At 47.5% G+C, this 20,320-nt stretch overlaps 1 protein-coding gene across 2 annotated transcripts; it reads right to left on the bottom strand.

Annotated features, from left to right (window-relative positions):
- Nucleotides 1-6,699: 6,699 nt before the first annotated feature.
- MEN1 (menin 1) lies at nucleotides 6,700-17,561 on the bottom strand. 2 transcript variants are annotated; one of them, XM_063317097.1, is made up of 9 exons: nucleotides 17,062-17,559; nucleotides 15,704-15,912; nucleotides 14,634-14,762; nucleotides 14,159-14,199; nucleotides 13,792-13,879; nucleotides 12,721-12,857; nucleotides 12,115-12,253; nucleotides 10,984-11,154; nucleotides 6,700-8,144 (listed from the first exon to the last, which is right to left on the bottom strand). In XM_063317097.1, the coding sequence occupies exons 1-9, from the start codon at nucleotides 17,495-17,497 to the stop codon at nucleotides 7,713-7,715; spliced, it is 1,782 nt and encodes a 593-aa protein (XP_063173167.1). In that variant the 5' UTR covers nucleotides 17,498-17,559; the 3' UTR covers nucleotides 6,700-7,712. The 2 variants fall into 2 exon arrangements, with proteins under 2 accessions (XP_063173167.1, XP_063173168.1); XM_063317098.1 differs by lacking the exon at nucleotides 10,984-11,154 and having other exon boundaries at nucleotides 17,062-17,561.
- Between the last annotated feature and the right edge of the window lie 2,759 nt (nucleotides 17,562-20,320).

Below are 20,320 nucleotides of genomic sequence, written 5' to 3'. Positions count from 1 at the left end.
CAACTCCCAGAATTCAGCTTGCTGGCTGGAGAGTTCTGGGAGTTGAAGTCCACACATCTTCAAGTTGCCAAGGTTGAGAAACATGGGTGTAGGCTATTACGCACAATATGAACTGCAAACCAAGCATTGTATAACTCTGAATCTGCCACACTTGCCTAAAGTGGCATCTTTTCTACAGAAAAAATCCCAGAAAATTTCCTTGGCAGCCAATTTTTCGGTAAAAAGTGGTTACAAACTGAGATCCTGAGTGCCTCTGAGCATGTGCCAAGTGTTTCCACTTCTGGAGGCAGAATTCTTTGTTTGAATGGGATGCCTTGTGGGATTAATAGGAGCCAATTGATAGCTTTGTGCTGTTTCCTTAAAATCTTTGGTACAGAGGAGACCTTCTCAAAGCAGGTTTAGGGTTTGAGATAGTCAGCTGGAGCAATACAGGTAGTCCTCACTTAACAACCACAAATGGGACCAGAATTTCAGTTGCTAAGCAAAGCAGTCATTAAGCAAATACGACCCATTTTACGACCTTTTTGCCACGGTTAAGGGAATCACCACAGGCGTTAAGTGAACCACATGGTCGTTAAGCGAATCACACAGTTCCCCATTGATTCTGCTTGCCAGAAGCCAGCCAGGAAGGTTGAAAATGGCGATCACGTGACCATGGGAAGCTGCGACAGCCCTAAGTGTGAGGACTGGTCATAAGTCGTTTTTTCCAGCACTGTCGTAAGTCTGAACCATCACTAAACTAATGGTCATTAAGCAAGGACTACCTGTACTCTTCATTCAATTGAGAAAAATTAAAATTTTCAGTATTTGGAGCTTCCCCACACACTCCTGTTTACTGGGCTGCTGACTCCAAGTATGGGAGTGTATAAAACCAGACCTATTGCTTTTGGGGAAAAATCACAAAACTCCGCCTTACTTATTTTGGCCATGTCATGCTCGCTGGAAAGGGCAGTTATGCTCGGAATGGTCAGCGCTAAAAGGAAACGAGGCTGCCAAAAAACACACCGCCAAAGCCAACACCAGCCAGAACATGAAACCAAAGAAACTAAACAAGATTGGAAGAGAGGGGAGAGCTGGCCCAGATAGAATAGCTGAGGATTGGACACGATTGAATGGACAGGAGCATCACCATCATCACACACTCCTGTTTAGTGGGCTGCTGGACTCCAGGGTACAACGAAACACTTGAGAATAAAAATTACATGGATATGGCTGTGTTGAGAAGATTCCAGCCTTCTCTTAAACGGAGATCCTTCGCTGAATTTTATCTCTAGAATCACAATCCACTCATTTCACAGCTGAGTGACAATATTGTGCGAGAGGCTGAAGCAATTCCCATGCAGGAACATCCTGTTTGGTTCTTCCCATCAGGTCTATATTTGGACGCATGCAAACACTGCTGTCAGTCTGGATTTTGAAAAATCTGGTCTGCTCAGTGCAAAGGACTTCCTCATTCTGTAAATTAAAGTGGAATCTGTTTTGCACAGGAATTAAAACTGCTTGAGCCGGAAAATAAATATTTTACTTTAGATTATGCATGAGTTGCATTGCCTGCTGATTTATCACTGCTGCTGTTGGTTTTGCACTCATTTTCTGTTGCACCCCAGCCTGTGATCCAAATAGCATGAAATAAAGATGACAACTAATAAAGAAACAAGGGTCTTAGTTAGGCGCTGGCCCTGTTGCAGAAGCAATGGCTCTACCCCAGTTTTTCTCAATCTTAGTAAGTTTAGGATGTGCGGACTTCAACTCCCAGAATTCCCCAGCCAGCATGGGGAAGCTGGGGAATTCTGGGAGTTGAAGTCCACGCATCTGGGCTGGCTGGGGAATTCTGGGAGTTGAAGTCCGCGCATCTTAAAGTGGCCAAGGTTGAGAAACACAGCTCTATCCATTTATTTCATTACCATTAAATTTACATACCTTTCCAGCAAGCATTGTGGGGGGAGAACCGTGTTAGTCTGTGGTGGCCAATATCAAGAGCCTGGTAGCCCCTTTTCTGACTGACACATTTTACTCAAAGGCAGAAGCTTTTGTGAGCTACAGTCGTCTTCATCAGACTCCCACTGATTTGTTTCCAGCAACATTTGAGTTCTCGAAAGCCGTTTGGGATTCAGAACCACAAAAAAATACACTCACAAAGTGGGTCGGGCATAAGCCCTTGCGGTGTTCACAGATCCAGATTGCACACAATCTTTTAGACCCGGGTTTCTCGACCAGGGTTGCATGGCACCCTCCGGTTCCGCAAGAGGTCACCGGGGGTTCCCTGGGGGATCACGATTTTTTTTTTTTAATTATTTCCAATTCAGGCAACTTCACATCAAAGAGGCAAGTTTCATTCTTTATCTTTAGTTTAAGAACACGGTGAATGCATCTATACAGGCCTGCCCATGAAACGAATATAATCATTTTGTGATTTCTGGCCTGTGTTTGAGCCTGAATGTGCAGGGGTTCCCCTGGGCCTGAAAAATATTTAAAGGGTTCCTCCAGGGTCAAAAGCTTGAGAAAGGCTGTTTAAGACTAAAATAAGGTTGGGTTGTTAGTGGTTTGGAATATGAATGGATCCCTTGTCTGAGCAAGCTGTGTGAACTGGTGCATCATGCTAACCTGTTTTTTTGCTTCGGTATCAGGTGTTCTTGAGCCATTTCATCACTTAACCTGGTTCGAGAGTTAAGTATATGTCAACCCAGACAGAGGGTCAGCATCATCTCTGGTGATAGCCCTTCTTCCCCATTCCTTCAGCCCCCCAGGAAGGCCTGATGGGCTGAACAGGTGGCACCATAGCAGACTTACTGGTGCTGATCTCAACTGAAGACATGATCTTTGAAAGGGAAGCCAGATCTCATTCATTTGTTTCTTCATTTCTTCATTCACTCATCCTACCACCGGGTCCACTTCTGTGGAATACAAGGAGGGATCAACAAAACTGCTGTTTCCAAAAATGCACCCAGGCAATAAATCTCAAAAACAGCAGCATGTCAGTGATGCGGACAGCCTATGCTTATGAGGCTCTTACGGCAACTTGCACATCTCCGGGCAAATCCATCCATTTCCAGGTTTCTGCCTGTGTTGGGCTAAAAGGGAAGAAAAGTGGGTGAAGTCTAATCTTTGTTATGAATGGCGACCTTTCTGAAGCCTGGCGGAAACCCTAACTGATCCTCAGGCAAATGGAGAGTTAGGGAGGACTTGGTGATGTTCTCCCCAGTTAGTGGCATGATCTAAATCAGCCTTTCTCAACCTTTTGACCCTGGAAGAACCCTTGAAATATTTTTCAGGCCTTGGGGAAGCCCTGCACATTCAGGCTCAAATATAGCTCAGAAGCTACCAAATTATTATATATTATATTTATTCTATCTATCTATCTATCTATCTATCTATCTATCTATCTATCTATCTATGTCTTTCATGGGTAGGCCTGCATATATGCACTAACAGTGTTATTAAGCTCAAAATAAAGAACGAAACTTGCCTCTTTAATGTGAAGTTGCTCGCCTTTGAAATAATCTTTAAAACAAATTGTGATCTCCCAGGGAACCCCTAATGACCTCTTGCGGAACCCTGCTGGAGAAACTCTTATCTAAATATTAGGTATTTCCCCTCAAGAGAAGGAAACCAGAATAATGCAGAAATAGATCATCAGCCAGTTCTTCTATCTGCCATTGCATTCTGAATGCAGCTGGTCCTACCTCACAGGTACGTTGCAGGAAAAATGAACTTTTGAGCTCCTGAAGAATTGGTAGGATGAGTGAATGAAGAAATGAAGAAACAAATGAATGAGATCTGGCTTCCCTTTCAAAGATCATGTCTTCAGTTGAGATGAGCAGCCAGATCTGGCTCTTCAGGGGTGATGGGGAGGGTCCTTGACGTCCTGTGGCAATTTCGCCAGCTTTAGTAATTAATTAGTTATTTTCACTAAGCTGCTATGCCATCCCGGTCATATTACAGCTCTGCAGAGCAGCTCCTTCAGGCCCGTTATGCAGCCTCCTCAGATATGGACCTTCTTGAAAATGATGTGGCTAAGTCACTGGGAATTAAGCTCCACATGAGATTTTTACTTTTATTTTACTTTTCCATCCTTACCTGAATGGAAGAGCTACTTACACCATACCCATGAATAACTTTAAGCTTGCCAGATCCAGATTTCCAGCCCATGGGTATGCATAGCAGAGGTTTGTGTATGTGAGTCTGTGTGAACAGGCAGATCGGAAACCAATTTTACAAATGGGTGCCTTATTTTACAAGCAGTGAATTTAAATTAGAGGCATGACTTGGATTTATATTAATTTTGGTCCTCGCCCTGTCCTTGAATACAGCATGCCCTCTGGCCTGTTGGTGCATTTGTACACAGATATGTTCACACTCAAGTGCATTGTAAACTCACACAAGTAAATTTACAAGTGTCACATGCACACACTTGTTGGAAGGGGGAAATATCCAGAACCGATTTCAGTGAGATGCAGCCATCCAAGGTAGCAAAGCTGAGCCAGATACAGCTTCTCCATACATCAGCAGCCCTTCTCTGGGTTACCTTGACAGTGGTGGTGAGGAAAATCTTAAAGTCACGATATCCTAAAAAAGTATTTGGAAATTACAGCTGATCTACAATGCAGCAGCCTCCATATTTTCCAGTCCGACATTGAGAGCACACAACACTGGTTTTGCAGATGCCGCGTTCGTTTCTGGGTCCAATTTAAGGTGTTATTTTTGACCTATAAAGCCATTTACGGATTGGCATCCAGATACATGCAGGACTGCCTGCACCAATCCGTATTGGCCCAGAAATTAGATTTATCAGGGAGGTGCTACAAATCCCACTCTTTCAGATTTTGGGGAGCTGACACAGTGCCAATGCTGTGAAACAGCCTCTCTCTGGAGATCAGGCTAGCTCGCTCTCAGTTTTTTTCAGAAACTACTAAAATCTGAGCTGTTTTAAAGTCTTCCCGATTTGATGTTGCTGTTTTATTTTAATGACTTTTATTCTTTGTGTGTATTATTGCATTAGCATTGTGTTTTTCTCTTGGGATTGTGCATGTTTTAAATGATACTTTCTTTTTATAAGCTGCTCAATTTGGCTTGATTGTGCTGGCATAGAAATGTGTTTTATAAATAATCATTATTTCCAACGAACAGGGACATGGGGGCAATATAGGGAATGCACTATATTACCTACTAATAGGCCAAAGAACAGAATACGAGGAAACTGAAGGTTAATTTAGAGCGGCATACACAAATACCCACAATGTATAAAGAAAAAAATTTACACGTTATAATTTCATAAGTAATTGATACATTGAGGGCCTGTCGCTTCCGTGGCAAATTTAGACCCCTGTTTACTGAACTGGATCTTACTATTTACATTTTGATATGAAGACATTCTTGCAACTGCTGCCTTGAAGGGTATTTCTAAGTCTTAAGAGTGACCTGGTTTCTATTTTTGTCCTGTCCAGACCATGATGTTGATTTGTGCAGTGGAGAACGAAGAAATGTCTGCTCAACCTCCGTTTCCCCTGCCCAGCAGAACTGTCTGTTGGCATTAGCACCAAAATTTGAGCACAGGGACGCCACAAGGGTGGCTTTTGAGCAAGGAACATTTTTCAGGACCAAACCTTGTTAGTTTGCATCTTAAAGGAATTATACATTTTTGTCAATAGATGTATTTTAAGCGGTACTGGACTCTGCTATTTTCAGAGGTTTCATAAAGGCTTGAGACAACATCAGCAATCTTTTGATATTTGAGAGATGCTTTTAATGGCTTTGGGAAAGGAAGGCCCGTATTGACAATACCAAGTGAGTACAGGCAGTCCTCACTTAATGACCACAACTGAGACCAGAATTTTGGTTGCTAAGCAAAGGGGTCATTAAGTGAATCCAACACGATTTTATGACTTTTGTGGTGGTCACTAAGTGAATCACCATGGTCATTAAGCAAACCACATGGTTGTTAAGCGAATCATGCGGTGCCCCATTGATTTTGCTTGCCAGAAGCCAGCCAGGAAGGTAAAAATGACGACTGTGTAACCACAGGATGCTGCCAGTCATAAATGTGAACCAGTTGCCAAGTGCCCAAATCATGATCACATGACCACAGAGATACTGCAATGGTTGTAAGTATAAGCACTGGTTATAAGTCAGTTTTTTTAGCATTGTTGTAAGTCTGAACCATCACTAAAAATGGTCATTAAGTGAGGACTATGGTTGTGTAAGTCACAAGTGCCTAATTTCCCCCCACTTTTTATTAGGATTTTTTTTTTAATGGGAGAAGGGAGGTTCTGAATTTTTGAATTGTGTTAAGGTTCCGTTTCCCCCTTCTAAATGGAAGAGGGGCTGCAATCTGGTGGCACAATCATCAGGGGCTCCAGACCACCACATCTTGTTTTAGGAGAAGGATCCAGCAAAGCTAAGGGATTTAATTTTCCTAGACAGCAATACAAGAAACCCCTTGCACTTGGTAATGTTGGAGAAGAGCTGCCTGGGGCAGGAATTCAAGCCCTGGGATTTTTGACATGATTCATCCCTGACAAACTACAAGCAGAAAACCCGTATCTCCCCTCGGTGGGGAACCAAGGTCACCATTGATCAGAAGTGCCCCCCACTTCCCATTTCCAACACAGAATCCCAGCCAAGATCCTGCTTTTCTGCTGCCAGCCACAAAAAGATGCCACAGCACAATCAGAAGATCAACAACTAGAAGAGACATCATCCTTTATATACAAAAAGAGTCTTAAAATGTATTAATTCAGTCTCTGCAAAGCTCTACGAAAAATTCCTATCACCTATACCAGTGTTTCTCAACCTTTGCAACTTTAAGATGGGCGAACTTCATCTTCTAGAATTCCACAGCCAGCATCCTCAATTCAATTCTAGGAGTTGAAATCCACATCTCTTAAAGCATGCTGGCTGGGGAATTCTGGGAGTTGAAGTCCACCCATCTTAAAGTTGCAAAAGTTGAGAAACACCGATCTATACTATTGCAGAACCAAAGCCTCCACTCAGATCCTTCAGAAATGATCTTGATCACCTATAAAAGATAATGTTCTTGGGATAACACCTGATTATTTTTTTTATCAGTAGCTGTCGCTTGGAGAATTTGTTTGCCGTTGTGTGCACACCGCTCCTTCCATCTTTTTCTTATCCATTTTCTTCAGGTGATCTCATACTTGTCCCCTGGTTTCTTATGACATTAACGCTACAGATCTTTTAAAAAACAAAAAACAAAAAAACAACCCACTATGTTTTGACATTCAAATCAAGTTATGTTCTGATATTCAATTGTTCAAGATTCACATCTGCTGGTCACAACGAACACTCGTATCCCATGTCCCATTTGCAAATCGGAGAGTAAGAGAGAGAGGGGTGTAAAAAACGCCCACCGAGTTTCTTTGGACAGTGGGATGTCATTCCAAATCTCCACTCCCCATCCCTTCTTCACATCCCCGGGGCCTTGTGCTTTATCTCCTGGATCCCTTGAAATGATGCTCCTCCTGGGCTTGGCGAGGTGGCAGGACCCAAATTCAGCTTCGAAAGCTGAGGGTTGAGGACCAACCGGCAAAGACGCCAACGAGGTGTGGAGAGGACGATCAAGTCCTCTCCAATTTTGGCCAGGGGATAATAGGAGGCGGCGGCGGAGGGGGCCAAGCAAATCTTTGCCAACAAATCGGAATGTTTCTTGTCCTGCCTTCCTCCTGCATGTGGCTCTCCCCTCTGGGGACCAGCGTTCAGAGGGACTTCCGTGGCCGTTTGAGGAAGGAGAGGGCATATGTCCGGGGGGCCGAGACCTTCTGCTTCTTCAGCTGCACCTGAGACTGGGCCGTGAGCTGCAGTTTGATGGCGCTCGAGTTGATCTTGGCAGCCACCAGGAGCTCCTTCATGCCCTTCATCTTCTCGCTCTGGAAGGTGAGGACTGGCCCTTCGGGAGGGGGGCTGGACCCACTGCTGAGGCCCTCCTCCTTCTCCAGAAGGGGCCTGTCCGGTCGCTGGCTGGAACTGGGACGCCGGCGCTCCGTTGCCTTCTTGGCCAGAGGTGGCTCTTCTGGTTTGGACTCTCGTCGGGGGCCCCGACGCCGACCCTCCCGGGGGTCCTCACTGCCTTGGTCATCGTCATCGTTCGCATCCATGTCCCGGCTCACGAGGGTCACCTTTTGCCGCACCTGGAAGGAAGAGGAAGGAAGGGTCTTGCAACCGTCCAGGGAAACCATTAGCCAGGGCACAGCATCTCACATGTCACGTGTACTGCAAATTCCCAGCTTAGTTTATTCACTTCCAATTGCATCGTTTTTTGCAAATGTAAATCAGCCCTATAACTTTAGCCTCTGTGTTGTATTTTATATCGGGTAACGGCTTAGAAGATGTTGAAATAGTGTTAGACTGTCTTCCTGGGCTCCAAAATTCACAGGGATGCTGACTGCAGCTGTGGGAATAGCTGCAATTCAGGAAAATGGCAGGGACAAGCGGAGAGAAAATAGCAAAGCAGAGTCATCACGCTGACAGCAGAAGTGATATTTTCAAGGCCTCATTTTTCCCTGTTAGCTGTGAAAGCTGGACCCTGGAAGGGCCTAACAAATGGATCCCTTTGAACTGTGCAGCTGGAGAAAACAGCTGAGACTCCCTTGGATTGCAAAAATAAATTATTTAATATTAGATGAGGCAACCTGTCACTGGATTGGAGGGGTTTTTTTTGGCCCAGGACTCCATTCCTATTGAGCAGCATTTCTCAACCTTGGAAACTTTAAGAGGTGTGGACTTCAACTCCCAGAATTCCTCAGCCAGCATGCTTTAAGAGATGTGGACTTCAACTCCCAGAATTCCCCAGCCAGCATGCTTTAAGAGATGTGGACTTCAACTCCCAGAATTGAAGGAGGCTCCTGCCTCCTGAAATTTCTGCTTTAACTGATTTTGTTGCTGCCCCCCCCGTCTCCTTTTCCAGCTCTGCGAAAGGCTCACAGCCCCGCCTAGCTAGTCCCAACTCAACTTCTGTTCCTGGGCTAAATTGTTTGTGAGAAGGAAGATTTTACACAAAGGGTGGAAATAATCCTGCAGCCCTCCCTGCGTTTTTATGATTCTGATGCTATTTCACTTCTCCATCTCCTCTGACATTTTCCCTTCCGTAGAACAATGCAGCGAGTTTCCCCAGGTGATTAGGGTTTCTGGCCTCATCTTTTTCGCCCACTGCATCATTGAAAAATAATAATTAATAATAATGTATTAAACGTATATGCCGCCTGAATTCCAACGACTCTTGACTTGACTTTTATTTCAAGTTCCTTAACTACCTGATCAATATTATCTTCTCTGTCTGGGAGCTGCACCCCAGAGTCAAACAGCTTTCTGATTTTTATAAAGAAATCACAGGAGTTCCTCATCAATTTTTTTTTTAAAATCCGTTCAATCGTGTCTGATTCTCGGAGACATCCTGGACAAGTCCCTGCAGTTTTCCTGGCAAGGTTTTTCAGAAGTGCTTTGCCATTGCTTCCTTCCTAGGGCTGAGAGAAAGTGACTGGCTTTGTGCCTCAGGCAGGACTAGAATCAGGGTCTCCCGGTTTCCAGCCTGGTGCCTTAAACACAAACGCCAAACTGGCTCTCCATCTAAAAAGAGCAGGGAGTAAAAGTGGCCTGTTTGGCCAAGGTATAGTCCCAATAGCTGGTCCTTAAATTGATGCAAAGATCAGATCATGCTGTGAGGACATTTCAAATCCCAGAATTGGAAGGAGAAGTTAAGGTAATTTAGTCCAGCCCCTGCTTGATGCAGGAATCCAGATTAAAACATCCAACGCAGATAGTTATCCAGGCTCTAAAACAAGGAAATCCACCACCTTGCTGGGTTACTGGTTCATCTGCCGATCTGCTTTTTCTCTTAACCTGACTTTCTCCAACTTAAATCTATTATTCCATGTCCTACACTCTGTAACGGGTGAGAACAGATCTCGCCCTTATTTTATATTATATCCTTTTAGCTACAGATAGTCCTCGTTTAACGACCAAAATTGGGAGCGGAATTTCGGTTGATAAGCAAAGCAGTCATCAAGCGAATCCGACCCAATTTTGCGACCTTTTTTGTGGTGGCCGTTAAGTGAATCACACGGTTCCCCATTGATTTTGCTTGCTGGAAGCTGGCTGGAAAGGTCTAAAATGGTGATCACGTGTCCGCAGGATGCTGCAATAAGAGTGAGGACAGGTCATAAGTTGGTTTTTCAGCACCATTGTAAGTCTGAACTGTCCCTAAATAAATGGCCCTTAAGCAAGGACTTCCTGTATGGTATTTGCAAAGCATCATTATCTTTGCTTCTCAAAGCCCAATTCCATCAGTGCCTCTTCACAGTATTTTGTTCCTAGTTCCCCAACGATTCTCACAGATTCTTTGCTGAATCTGTCCGAATCCTTCATAAACTACCCAGAACTGGACACAGGCCTTGAGATAGCACCTGACAAAGCAGAATAAAGTGGAACTGACTTTCTGAGATTTGGAAATTATATTTCTGTTGATGCATCCTAAAACTGCATTTGCCTTTCTGCAGCAACCTCACACCGTGGGCTCATGTTTAGTTTGCAGTCGACAACTCCTTCACGGTGATCCTAATCCAACAGGTAGCAAGGCTTCATTAGGGGCCTCTACCCTCATTTCGTGACCTTCCTAACTGGGGAAGTTGGGAATTGAACCCGATAAAACTCAGTGCAAAGCCTGTTTTTATCATCCTGGCTGGGGGATTCTGGGAGTTGAAGTCCACCCATCTCAAAGTTGCCGAGGCTGAAAAACACTAGTCTACAGTCTTCTACTGCTGAACGCAGGATATTGCAACTACCCCACCATGGGGATAGCACAACCGCCTGAATCCCTGTGACCCCCTTTGAGAAGGCTGCAAAGACCTCTTGCGTTTCTTAAAGTGATCTTGTGCTACTTGCCTCTCCCTCCACCTCAAATTGTTACACCTTCCATCTCTGCCAACCCAGGACCCCCAGCCCTCTCTGTCTGTGCCAAGGCCGACATCTCACCATCCCATCGAAACGGCTCAGGGATTGGACGAGGAAGGTGGCCCAGCCCACATGAAGAACAGGCGTGGGGCTGCCCTCTTCCCACTTGCAGATGCCATCATAGAAGCGCAGGAGATGGGCAAAGCACTCAGGATCCTGCAACGCCGAGCCACCTGCTTGAGATGGTGAGGCCTAGAGAAGGGACAGAAAAAGGGAACAGACTCATCAGTGATGGGATGATACTTGCAAACACGGTTATGCTCAGCTCAGCTCCCCAATCTGTGGGCTTCCCATCATGCTGTCCCCCACTGGCTGAAAACTGTCTCATCCTTTTACTCCAAAGCTCCCTTAATGGCTATCCAAGCTTAACAACCATTAGCTTAGTGATGGTTTGGACTTAATGACAGCACTAAAACCTGACTTATGGCCGGTCCTCACAATTACAACTGTAGCAGCATCCCTGCAGTCACATGATTGAGATTCAGGTGCCTGGCAACTGGTTCGCACTTACGACCGTTGCAGCGTCCCACAGTCACACCATCGCCATTTTCAGCCTTCCCAGCCAGCTCCCAGCAAGCAAAATCAATGGGGAACTGTGTGATTCACTTAACGACCATGTGGTTCACTTAACCATCACATGATTCACTTAATGACCTTTGCAAAAGTGGTCATAAAATCAGATCAGATTTGCTTAACAACTGCATCACTTAGTGACCAAAATTCTGGTCCCAATTGTGGTCATTAAGTGAGGACTGCCTGTACAAACTTCTCAAGTTGATCTCAACACTGCCTGCACCCCTCCCACCCGTCATATTTGCCGCAGGCAAACAGGAACTCCACACAGGTGAGCACACTATCAGAATGAGGAAGCATCCCTGCTCTTCCTCTGCCAATCCACTGAGTTCTTACGAAGGTTGCAGAGGGCGAGGATCCTGTTCCTCTGTTTTTGCTTCTTTTCCTCGCTGGCTGAGAAGCTAATATTTCCATATTGCCAAAAGGGAGAAAACATCATTTTCTCTACGGCCAGCTCCTAGGAAGCCAGCATCTTTAATCGTATCATTAGTTAACGTGATGTTCCTATTGTTCAGTGTTACTTAATTGGTCATATGGTAATGGTTGATTATTTAGTATTATTGTTATCACATCACTGACCTCCCCTCTCTCCCCAGCTCCCTTCTCCTCAATGGAGTCCGCAAGGCTGGCCACCTCTTTTAGCAAGTTGGGAATGACATCATTGGCCACATCGAAGAATTCCTTGTAAATCTCTTCATCTTCTCGGCAGTAGTTATAACTGCAGAGAGGGAGAACACAGAGGAAACAAGGCAAAGTCCTGTTAAGCACCCATTAAAAACAAAGACGGACCACCCCAAAGTATAGGAGAGGCTGGTGAGCTTGTAAGATTCTCCCCAAAGCTCACATGATTTGGGCGTTCTCCAAGAGAACCAAGCAAGAAGATTTCCAGGGCAGAAGCAGCAAAGGTTCACGAACGGAAAAAGGAAATCCATCTTATTGTGACCAAGAGCAAATTCAGATGTGCAAATCATACCCCGGTGAGCACACCTTAGTTCATTCCAGAGAAGCTTGAGCTGGTCAAAAAAAAAAACTTTGCCCAGCAAAGCTGCTGGTTTGAAATTCAAATTTCTACTGGCATCAGCGGAATCCTTCCTGGCTATGCAGTCAAGCTCTTTTCCTTAATTGACTTCATACCCCAATTCTCTCCGTGGAAAAGGGAAAAGAGGGCATTCAAAAGGAACATACTCTTGGATAACCGTAGCCGAGTCAGCCCAAGCCTCCAGCGCTTCCTTGACGTTTTTGTTACGGCAGTGGTAGCTGGCCAAGTAGATGTACGGATAAATGTGCTCGTTATGGTAATACTGCTTGGCTGAGCTGATCCCCTGGCAGGAGACAACAGGGGGGGTTAAAAGAGAGGGGGGTGAGATCCAGACATTTGTGCGGTGTCCCTCCTCCTCCATGGAGGAATTCAGAGATCAGCTTGATTACAGAGAATATAGAAGCCTCCATCGTTATAGAAGCATCAAGGGACCTTTGATCAGTGGAGCCTTTTGGACCCTGAGAGATCACAGGCTGTTGATTGTCAGGATCTGGGCATCCACAGTGGGAGCCAGAGAGATCACACACATCAGGACTTCCTTACACAATTGTACATTATTCATGACTCACCGTTTGTGCGATGTCATGATGACACACTTGACATCAACCTGACTCCTCCCTGCCACCTATGGGTGGGGCCCTCCAAAGAACATTTCCCCCTTCTTATGGACACAAATCGCACCCACAATCTTCTCCTGTGATCTAGCTTGCACCAGATGACCCCCAGAATGGCTGGCTTGGTATGCTCCAGAAGGAAAATGGAATGGGCCACTGTGCTCCAAACGGGTGGATTTGTATATCCATACCCTACTGCAATGTTTCTCAGCCTTGGCAGCTTTAAGATGGGTGGACTTCAATTCCCAGAATGCTGGCTGGGGAATTCTGGGAGTTGATGCCTACACATCTTAAAGCTGCCAAGGCTGAGAAACACTGCCATATTGGAAAAGCTGTGGGGCACAGCATAATAAATCTAAGTGCCTAATGTGGTCTGAAGCGCCTGTCACCATTTCTTAGCCTCAACACACCTGCTAGATCAGGCTGCGATGGGGAAAATGTAGTGGGGGACGGGAGGAATGAAAAAGGGACCCCTTTTTTGCTCCTTGGAAAAAGGGCATAGGGTTTACAGCAGTAAGACAGAAATGAAGCTCTTTTTCTACCATCACCCTGAGGTCTGCCTTCTTGCCCCACCCACCAGACCACTAAAGGACAGGAAAATACCTGGTGGTAAATGTAAAGGGGGTCAGGACGGCCCGGAGTGGGTTCCAGTTCCTCCAGATCCGCCAGGTTCCCTAAAGCCATGGGATACCTACAAGGAAAAAGATTCCTGGAGGAGATCTGAGCCTTGTAGCCATGTCAGCCACACCGGGCCAGCATCACCCTCCTGCCTTCTGGTTCTTAAAGGCAGCACCATTTTTGCAAGCAGATCTCAAACCTGTCCCCAGGAGGGAGGGGATCTATCCCACTGTTCCAGCCAGCCTAGCTGAAGGTGCCTCAACGGGGGTGATGGGACAACATTTTCTATCAAGCTAGTTGGCGGGCTCGGGAAATGCCTCGCCCAGCCCCTAAGGAAGTGGGAAATCCTTACCTCTCCAAATGGTGCATGTCGTAGAGGACCCATAATAGCTTCTGCAGGGGACAGAGAGACAAGAAGGGGGGGGGTGTAAGGGAAAGGAACCCCCTGCCAGCCTTGTGAGGTAGTCCAGACAGGAAGCATGCCCAGATAAACTAATTCTACTTTATTGTAAGGTTACATTGACAGAATCTTGCAAATCTGAAAATGCAATTCTCCCCTCGTCTCCTTTACAGCCCAAGGAACCAGGGAGGGTCCCTTCTGAGAGGTTTTCCATTCCTGCTGAGGGCTCAGCTGCCTCTTATCCGACTGTTGTCCAGGACGTGGCTCTTCCCCGTCTCCCAAGGTCATCCCCACATCCCATTATGCCCCCCTGAAGATGAGGATGGCTTGGAGGAGATGGCTACAAAGGCCAGATCATACGGGAGGGGACGGGAGGGCATTCTCTTGCCCCGATAAAGTGTGGACGCTCAACTTGTGGTTGGCCCACCTGCTGGAGCTGCAACAGTTCCAGGCTGTCCGAGTGCAGGTCGATGGAGGGATTGATGGCACAGACCATGAACGCCACCTCCATTTGCCGAGTAGAACGCAGGTAGGAGCCCTTCAGGTACAGCCAGCTCTGCAAAGAGGGAAGGAGGTCTGAAGCAGGAATCAGCGCCTGGTTTACCCGCAGAAGGATGACGACTCTCGCATCCGAGTCTCCTATGAGGTTTCCCACCTTTTTCTCCCCAAATCAAGGTCCGGTTTGCCAAGCGCAGCCAAGTCATCTGAAAAGCTTCCCTGGCAACTCACCTCTTCCTGAGAGGTCAAGCTGCAGTCAAGCCAAATGAAAAAGCCAGTGTAGTGTATAGGTAGTCCTCGCTTAACAACCATTTGTTTAGTGATGGTTTGGACTTACAACAGGGCTGGATAAAACTGACTTACAACCAGTCCTCACACTTACAGCCGTTGCAGTGGTCATGTGATCAAAATTTGGGCACTTGGCAGCCGGTTCGCATTTATGACCATTGCAGCGTCCCGGGGTCACATGACCGCCATTTTCGACCTTCCCGGCCGGCTTCTGGTAAACAAAATTAGTGGGGAACTGTGTGATTTGCTTAATGACCACGTGGTTCGCTTAACGGCCATGGTGATTCACTTAATGCCATCACAAAAAAATCATATCAGGTTGGATTCACTTAACGACCACTTTGCTTAGCAACTGAAATTCCGGGCCCAATTGTGGTCATAAAGCAAGGACTACCTGCAGTGGGGAAGGTGCTGGGCTAGCAGCGGGGGACCCAGGGCCTAGTCCCCCCTCAGGCACAGAAGCTCCCCAGAGGACGCTCGGTCAGTCCCTCCCTCTCAGCTCAACAGGGCTGTTTATGGGCAAAACGGTCGGTGAGAACGCTCTGAATGCCGCCTTACGGTCCTGAAGGAAGCCTAACCAGGAAACAAACAAACCAGGCTTGCCTCGCTGGCTGTGAATTCCGGAGAGCCGCCGTTTGACGCGGGCTAGGCTAGCTCACAGAGAGAAAAGCAAGCGGAGATCAAGGCGAGAGGAGCAGCCCTTTTCGTTACCCGTTCAGCCACGCCCGAGTTGACCGTCTGCCCACGCCGGTCCTCGTTGCCTTTCCCGTGCCACGTGACCTCCGCTGTCTGCTCACCGTCCTTGCCGAAGACGACCCATGCGTGATCTTCCGAGAGGGCGAGGTGCACATCGAAAAGCCCCAGGGCCTGGCACGCCCCGACCACCGCAAAGGCCACCCCGGAGCTGTCTAATTTGGTACCTGAGCAGGAGAAAGTTTAAACCAGCTTTAGGCGGACATTTCGGCATATCTACTACCAAATTTATACCCTGCTGCTATTTGCATAAACACTCAGGGTGGCTTACAAATGCCTAAAAAATGCAAAATATGAAACACAGGAATCCATGCAGTTAACATCCAAGTCATTCATTTTATTGGCAGTCCCAGGCCAATAAAAACACAAATAGAAAATTCAAAATGCAGAAACACCAAAACAGGCAGTCCTCAACTTACGACCATTCATTTAGTGACCAAAGATATGATGGCGCTGGAAAAAGTAACTTGCAATCAGTCCCCGCACTTACAACTGTCGCAACATCCCTGTGGTCATGTGATCAAAATTCAGGCGCTTAGCAACCAGCATGTATTTATGACAGTTGCAATGTCTGGGGTCACGTGATTGCCATTTGTGACCTTCCCAGCCAGCTTCCGACAAGCGAAATCAATGGGGGAAGCTGGATTTGCTTAATGACCATGTGATTCACTTAATGACCACAGTGATTCACTTAACGACCATGGCAAAAAAGGTTGTGAAATTGGACACAACTCACTTAACAGCCATCTCACTTAGTGACAGAAGTTCCGGTCCCAATTGTGGTTATAAGTCGAGCACTACCTGTACAACATTTAAAATACAAGGGAAAAGCCAAACCTGAACAATTAATATCGAGAAGGTAATCCCTCTATTCTACAAGCTATTGCTAAAAACTTGGCCATCTTTATAGAGATTGTCCAAGTTTTAGGTCTTGCAGAAGGAAGGATGTAATTTCTTGCTCAAAAAGATGACTAAAATTTCTGATAATCAGGTTTATAAGCGCTAGACACCATGGGCGGTAAATCCAAGCCCCAACTTAAAATCAGTGTGGTTAAAAATATCAACGAGCTGGGTCACCAAAGTTGAATTTTTGCCATTTTCCTGAATATTGGGGAAAAGAGGGCAAAGAAGAGGCATTCTGCAACCTGGGAGCCGTGCAGGAAAGGACCCCGCCTCGCATCCCTGACCGCTCATCTTCCGGATCCAGAAGGCGTCTTCCGAAGGGCCTCTCCTGCCGATCGAACGGGGGCACCGGCCGCGTCCCCAGCAGCTGCACTTCCCAAGCCCAGGAGCCGAGAGGGGGACCGGAAGCCCACCTGTGATGAAGCTGAACAGCGACTGGATGTGGGCTCGGTCCTTGAAGTAGGAGCGGCTCAGGCTGTTCCAGATCACGTCCGAGACCTTCTTGACGAGCTCCCGGGAGGAGAACCCGTCGGGCCGGGGGTAGAGCGAGAGGTCCACGGCCCCCCGGATCTGGGCAGTGAAGCGGGCGTGCAGCGCGCCAACGATGCTCAGGTCGGCCACCGGGAAGTACGTCAGGCTGTCGGGGCCCTGGGCCGGCTCGAAGCTGATGCCGGGCACGTTGGTGGGGAGCACCCGGTTGACGGCGAGGAAGTGCTCCACGAAGCCCAGCACCAGGGAGAGGAGCACCAGGTCCGGCTGCTCCCGGCGCAGCTCCAGCTCGAAGAGGCGCACCACATCAGAGACGGAGCGCAGGGGGAACAGGGCCTTCTGGGCGCTCTTCAGCCCCATGGCCGCGGCGGCCGGCTGGAAGGCAAGCAGAGAAGGGGGGGGCCCTGAAGGCGTGGCGGCACAGCAGGTCCCATTGTCCAGGGCAGGGAAGCACGGGCTCCCCCTGAAACCTCACTGTTGCGCTAGGACCGTGTTTCTCGACGAAGATGGGTGGATTTCAACTCCCAGAATTCTCCAGCCAAAGAGTCAGTCCACCCCTCTTAAAGCAAGCTGGCCGGGGAATTCTGGGAATCGCCCCTCTTAAAGCATACTGGCTAGGAAACCTGGGAGCTGAAGTCCACCCATCTGAAAGCAAGCTGGCTGGGGAATTCTGGGAGCTGAAGTCCACCCCTCTTAAAATCGCCAAGGCTGAGAAACTGCTCCCACCAGGCGCCCGCCCCGTGCAGAGCAAGTCCCGTCCCGGGGGGGCGTCTTCGGCGGGGCGGGACCGGACGCGGCGGCGAGCCCGCTCCGGGAGGGACAAAGGCTCTGCGCGCCGGCTCTGCAGGCGGCGGGGCCGGCCCGTCCGCGCGCCCCGCCCCGGCTGGCAGCGCCCCTTGCCGCGGGGCGGGGGGCTCCGCGCGCCCTCGAAGCCGCCCCCTCTGCCCTCACCTGCGCAGCCTCGCAATTCAAACGCGCGGCTGCACACCCCACGCCCGCTGCCCCCGCCCCGCCGCGCAAAGGCGCATGGGCACTGGAGTCCCACCCTTGCAAGGCACGCCGGGAGGGAAGAACTCGGCGGTGCCGGCCTTCGCGGGCGTGGGGGGCCGGAGCCCGGGCGCGCAGCTCCCCGCCGGTCAAAGCCCCGAAGGGCGACGCGGCCCGGAGCGGGAAGAGCAGCGCTGTGCTCGGGTTGACCCCGCTGTCTCCCGCGGCCGGCCTGCAGAACGCCAAGCCGCGGCCGAGCGCGCCAAGGCGGCGCCGCCTCCCCCGCCCCGCCAGCCGGGCTTGCAGCGGCAGCGACGCCTTCACAACGTTTAGCGTTTGAAGTAACGGTGCAAAAACGTAAACGCGCTTGTTTTTATTCCCAGGGATTTTTTGGAAAATATGGACCCGGAAGTCTTATCTCTAGATGTTAGAGCTGCTCTAGTTTTTATCTCTAGGTTCGCATCCGAGGACCGACTGGCCTTGCAGGTCACAGGCGGAAAATCCCGGTGAATCTTGGAAGCAGTGCATTCTTAAAAAAAAAAAAAAAAAAAAAAAGCTCACCCTATGCACTCTGGGATTTGTAGTTCCAGGAGTAGAAGGTGGAGGAATTTCTGACGGATGGATGGAAGAACTTTTTTCCTGCGTTTTCTCCTCTTGCAGTTCCCTGTTTAGTGCTATGCTTTTTTAAAATAAGTTCACTGTTTTTCCAGAGGCATAAATTTCCCTCTTCCTAATTCTAATCCTAAACTCAATTCAACCTCTTAAAGGGATGATGCAACTGACATTCAAAGTAGGAAGAAGGAAGGAGGAATACGTTGGCTCACTTGTGCCTTTTCCCCAAGCACATTCTTATTTTGATCTCGGGGTTTTCCAAACAGAATGCCAGCTTTAAAATTCTCCAACTGAGCATGCTTGCACTTCTAATAACGCATGTCGTGATTTATGTGATCAGCAGGAGCCATGGTGATGTCAACCCAGATGTGCCGTGTGAATGCAGCCATGAGTCGGTTGTGCAGCTGCTGGGTGTTTTTATGAACCTGAAGCCAACCACACTGGAAGGCTAGATTTGAATGGGTTGCTGATCACAAATGACCTCAACCAAGCAGGGGGTATAAATCTAATAAATAATAAAAAAAAATTGGACTGGTTGAGTAGTCTATACTAGTATGGGTAGTCCTCATTTAGCAACCAGTCGCAGTTATGATGGTGATGAAAAAGTAATTTTTGACCAATTCTCTCACTGACCTTCGCAGGGCTGTAACACAAAGGAACCAGCCACACGAAAAAATCTATAGGTAGCCCAGAATGCTGTTTAACAAAAACGTTTTGCCATGTCTTAATCCCAAAGACACACACTAGCCTTAGGAAACAAAACATTTTGCTCCAACCGGAACGGGACCCACAGAAATGCCATCTCCTGGCCACTTCACCACCTTCGACAAAATGGCAAGGACAGGGTACACGCAACTTTTATAGTGAGATGGGCAGTGTATAAATTTAATAATAAATATATAAAAATAGACAAACTCACCAAATCAGAATGTGGTTGCTTAGCTGTGGCTTAGCATTGTGTGATCCCAGCTAAGGTGGTTTAGAAACCATAGTTTACCATTCTGTGTTGGGCAACTCAGCTGATCATGGTTGGAGTAAACCATGACTTCACACTTTGTTGCAGTTGTGTTTTTTAAAATTTCTGTATTTTTGTAAACTTGCAAAACTTAAAAAATAAAAGAATAGTAAAAAAAATAGTAAACACACACACACACACACGCTGCTTTGCCCAACATAGACATGTCACCAGATGCACAGACCTCATGTTCAGAATTTCCATTAATCGTGGCCAGTAGAATTTGGGGTGCTTCTGTTTACTTACCTAGAGGGATCCCAACTGGCGGGGAAGCTGGTTTAGCTGTTCTGGAAACACAGTATATTTGTGGGCTGTTTAGGCGAGCGCTACAAATATAAGGCCACAGGGCCCTTGCAGAGGAAAATCCACATTTACTTGGCAGAGAGAGAGGCTAATTAATCCAGTCACTGATAGGGGGTGGCCAAATGCAATCCTCTTAAAATAAGCTGTGATTGTTTATAACCGTGTTTCTCAACCTTGGCCACTTTCAGATGTCTGGACTTCAACTCCCAGAATTCTGGGAGTTGGCTGGTTGGGGAATTCTGGGAGTTGAAGTCCAGACATCTGAA

This window comes from Candoia aspera, chromosome 17, assembly GCF_035149785.1.
Source record: "Candoia aspera isolate rCanAsp1 chromosome 17, rCanAsp1.hap2, whole genome shotgun sequence".
Taxonomy (NCBI): domain Eukaryota; kingdom Metazoa; phylum Chordata; class Lepidosauria; order Squamata; family Boidae; genus Candoia; species Candoia aspera.
The sequence above is the reverse complement of the archived record's forward strand: the minus strand, read 5'-3'. Positions and strand labels throughout refer to the sequence as shown.

What these genes read in the sequence shown, in the direction of transcription:
- MEN1 (XM_063317097.1), bottom strand. Translation starts at nt 17,497, where the DNA reads ATGGGGCTGAAGAGCGCCCAGAAGGCCCTGTTCCCCCTGCGCTCCGTC. An exon ending in GACATGCACCATTTGGAGAG is followed by an intron (nt 13,880 to 14,158) that starts GTAAGGATTTCC and finishes TTTTCCTTGTAG; the next exon opens with GTATCCCATGGCTTTAGGGA. An exon ending in TCGGCTACGGTTATCCAAGA is followed by an intron (nt 12,254 to 12,720) that starts GTATGTTCCTTT and finishes CCCTCTCTGCAG; the next exon opens with TTATAACTACTGCCGAGAAG.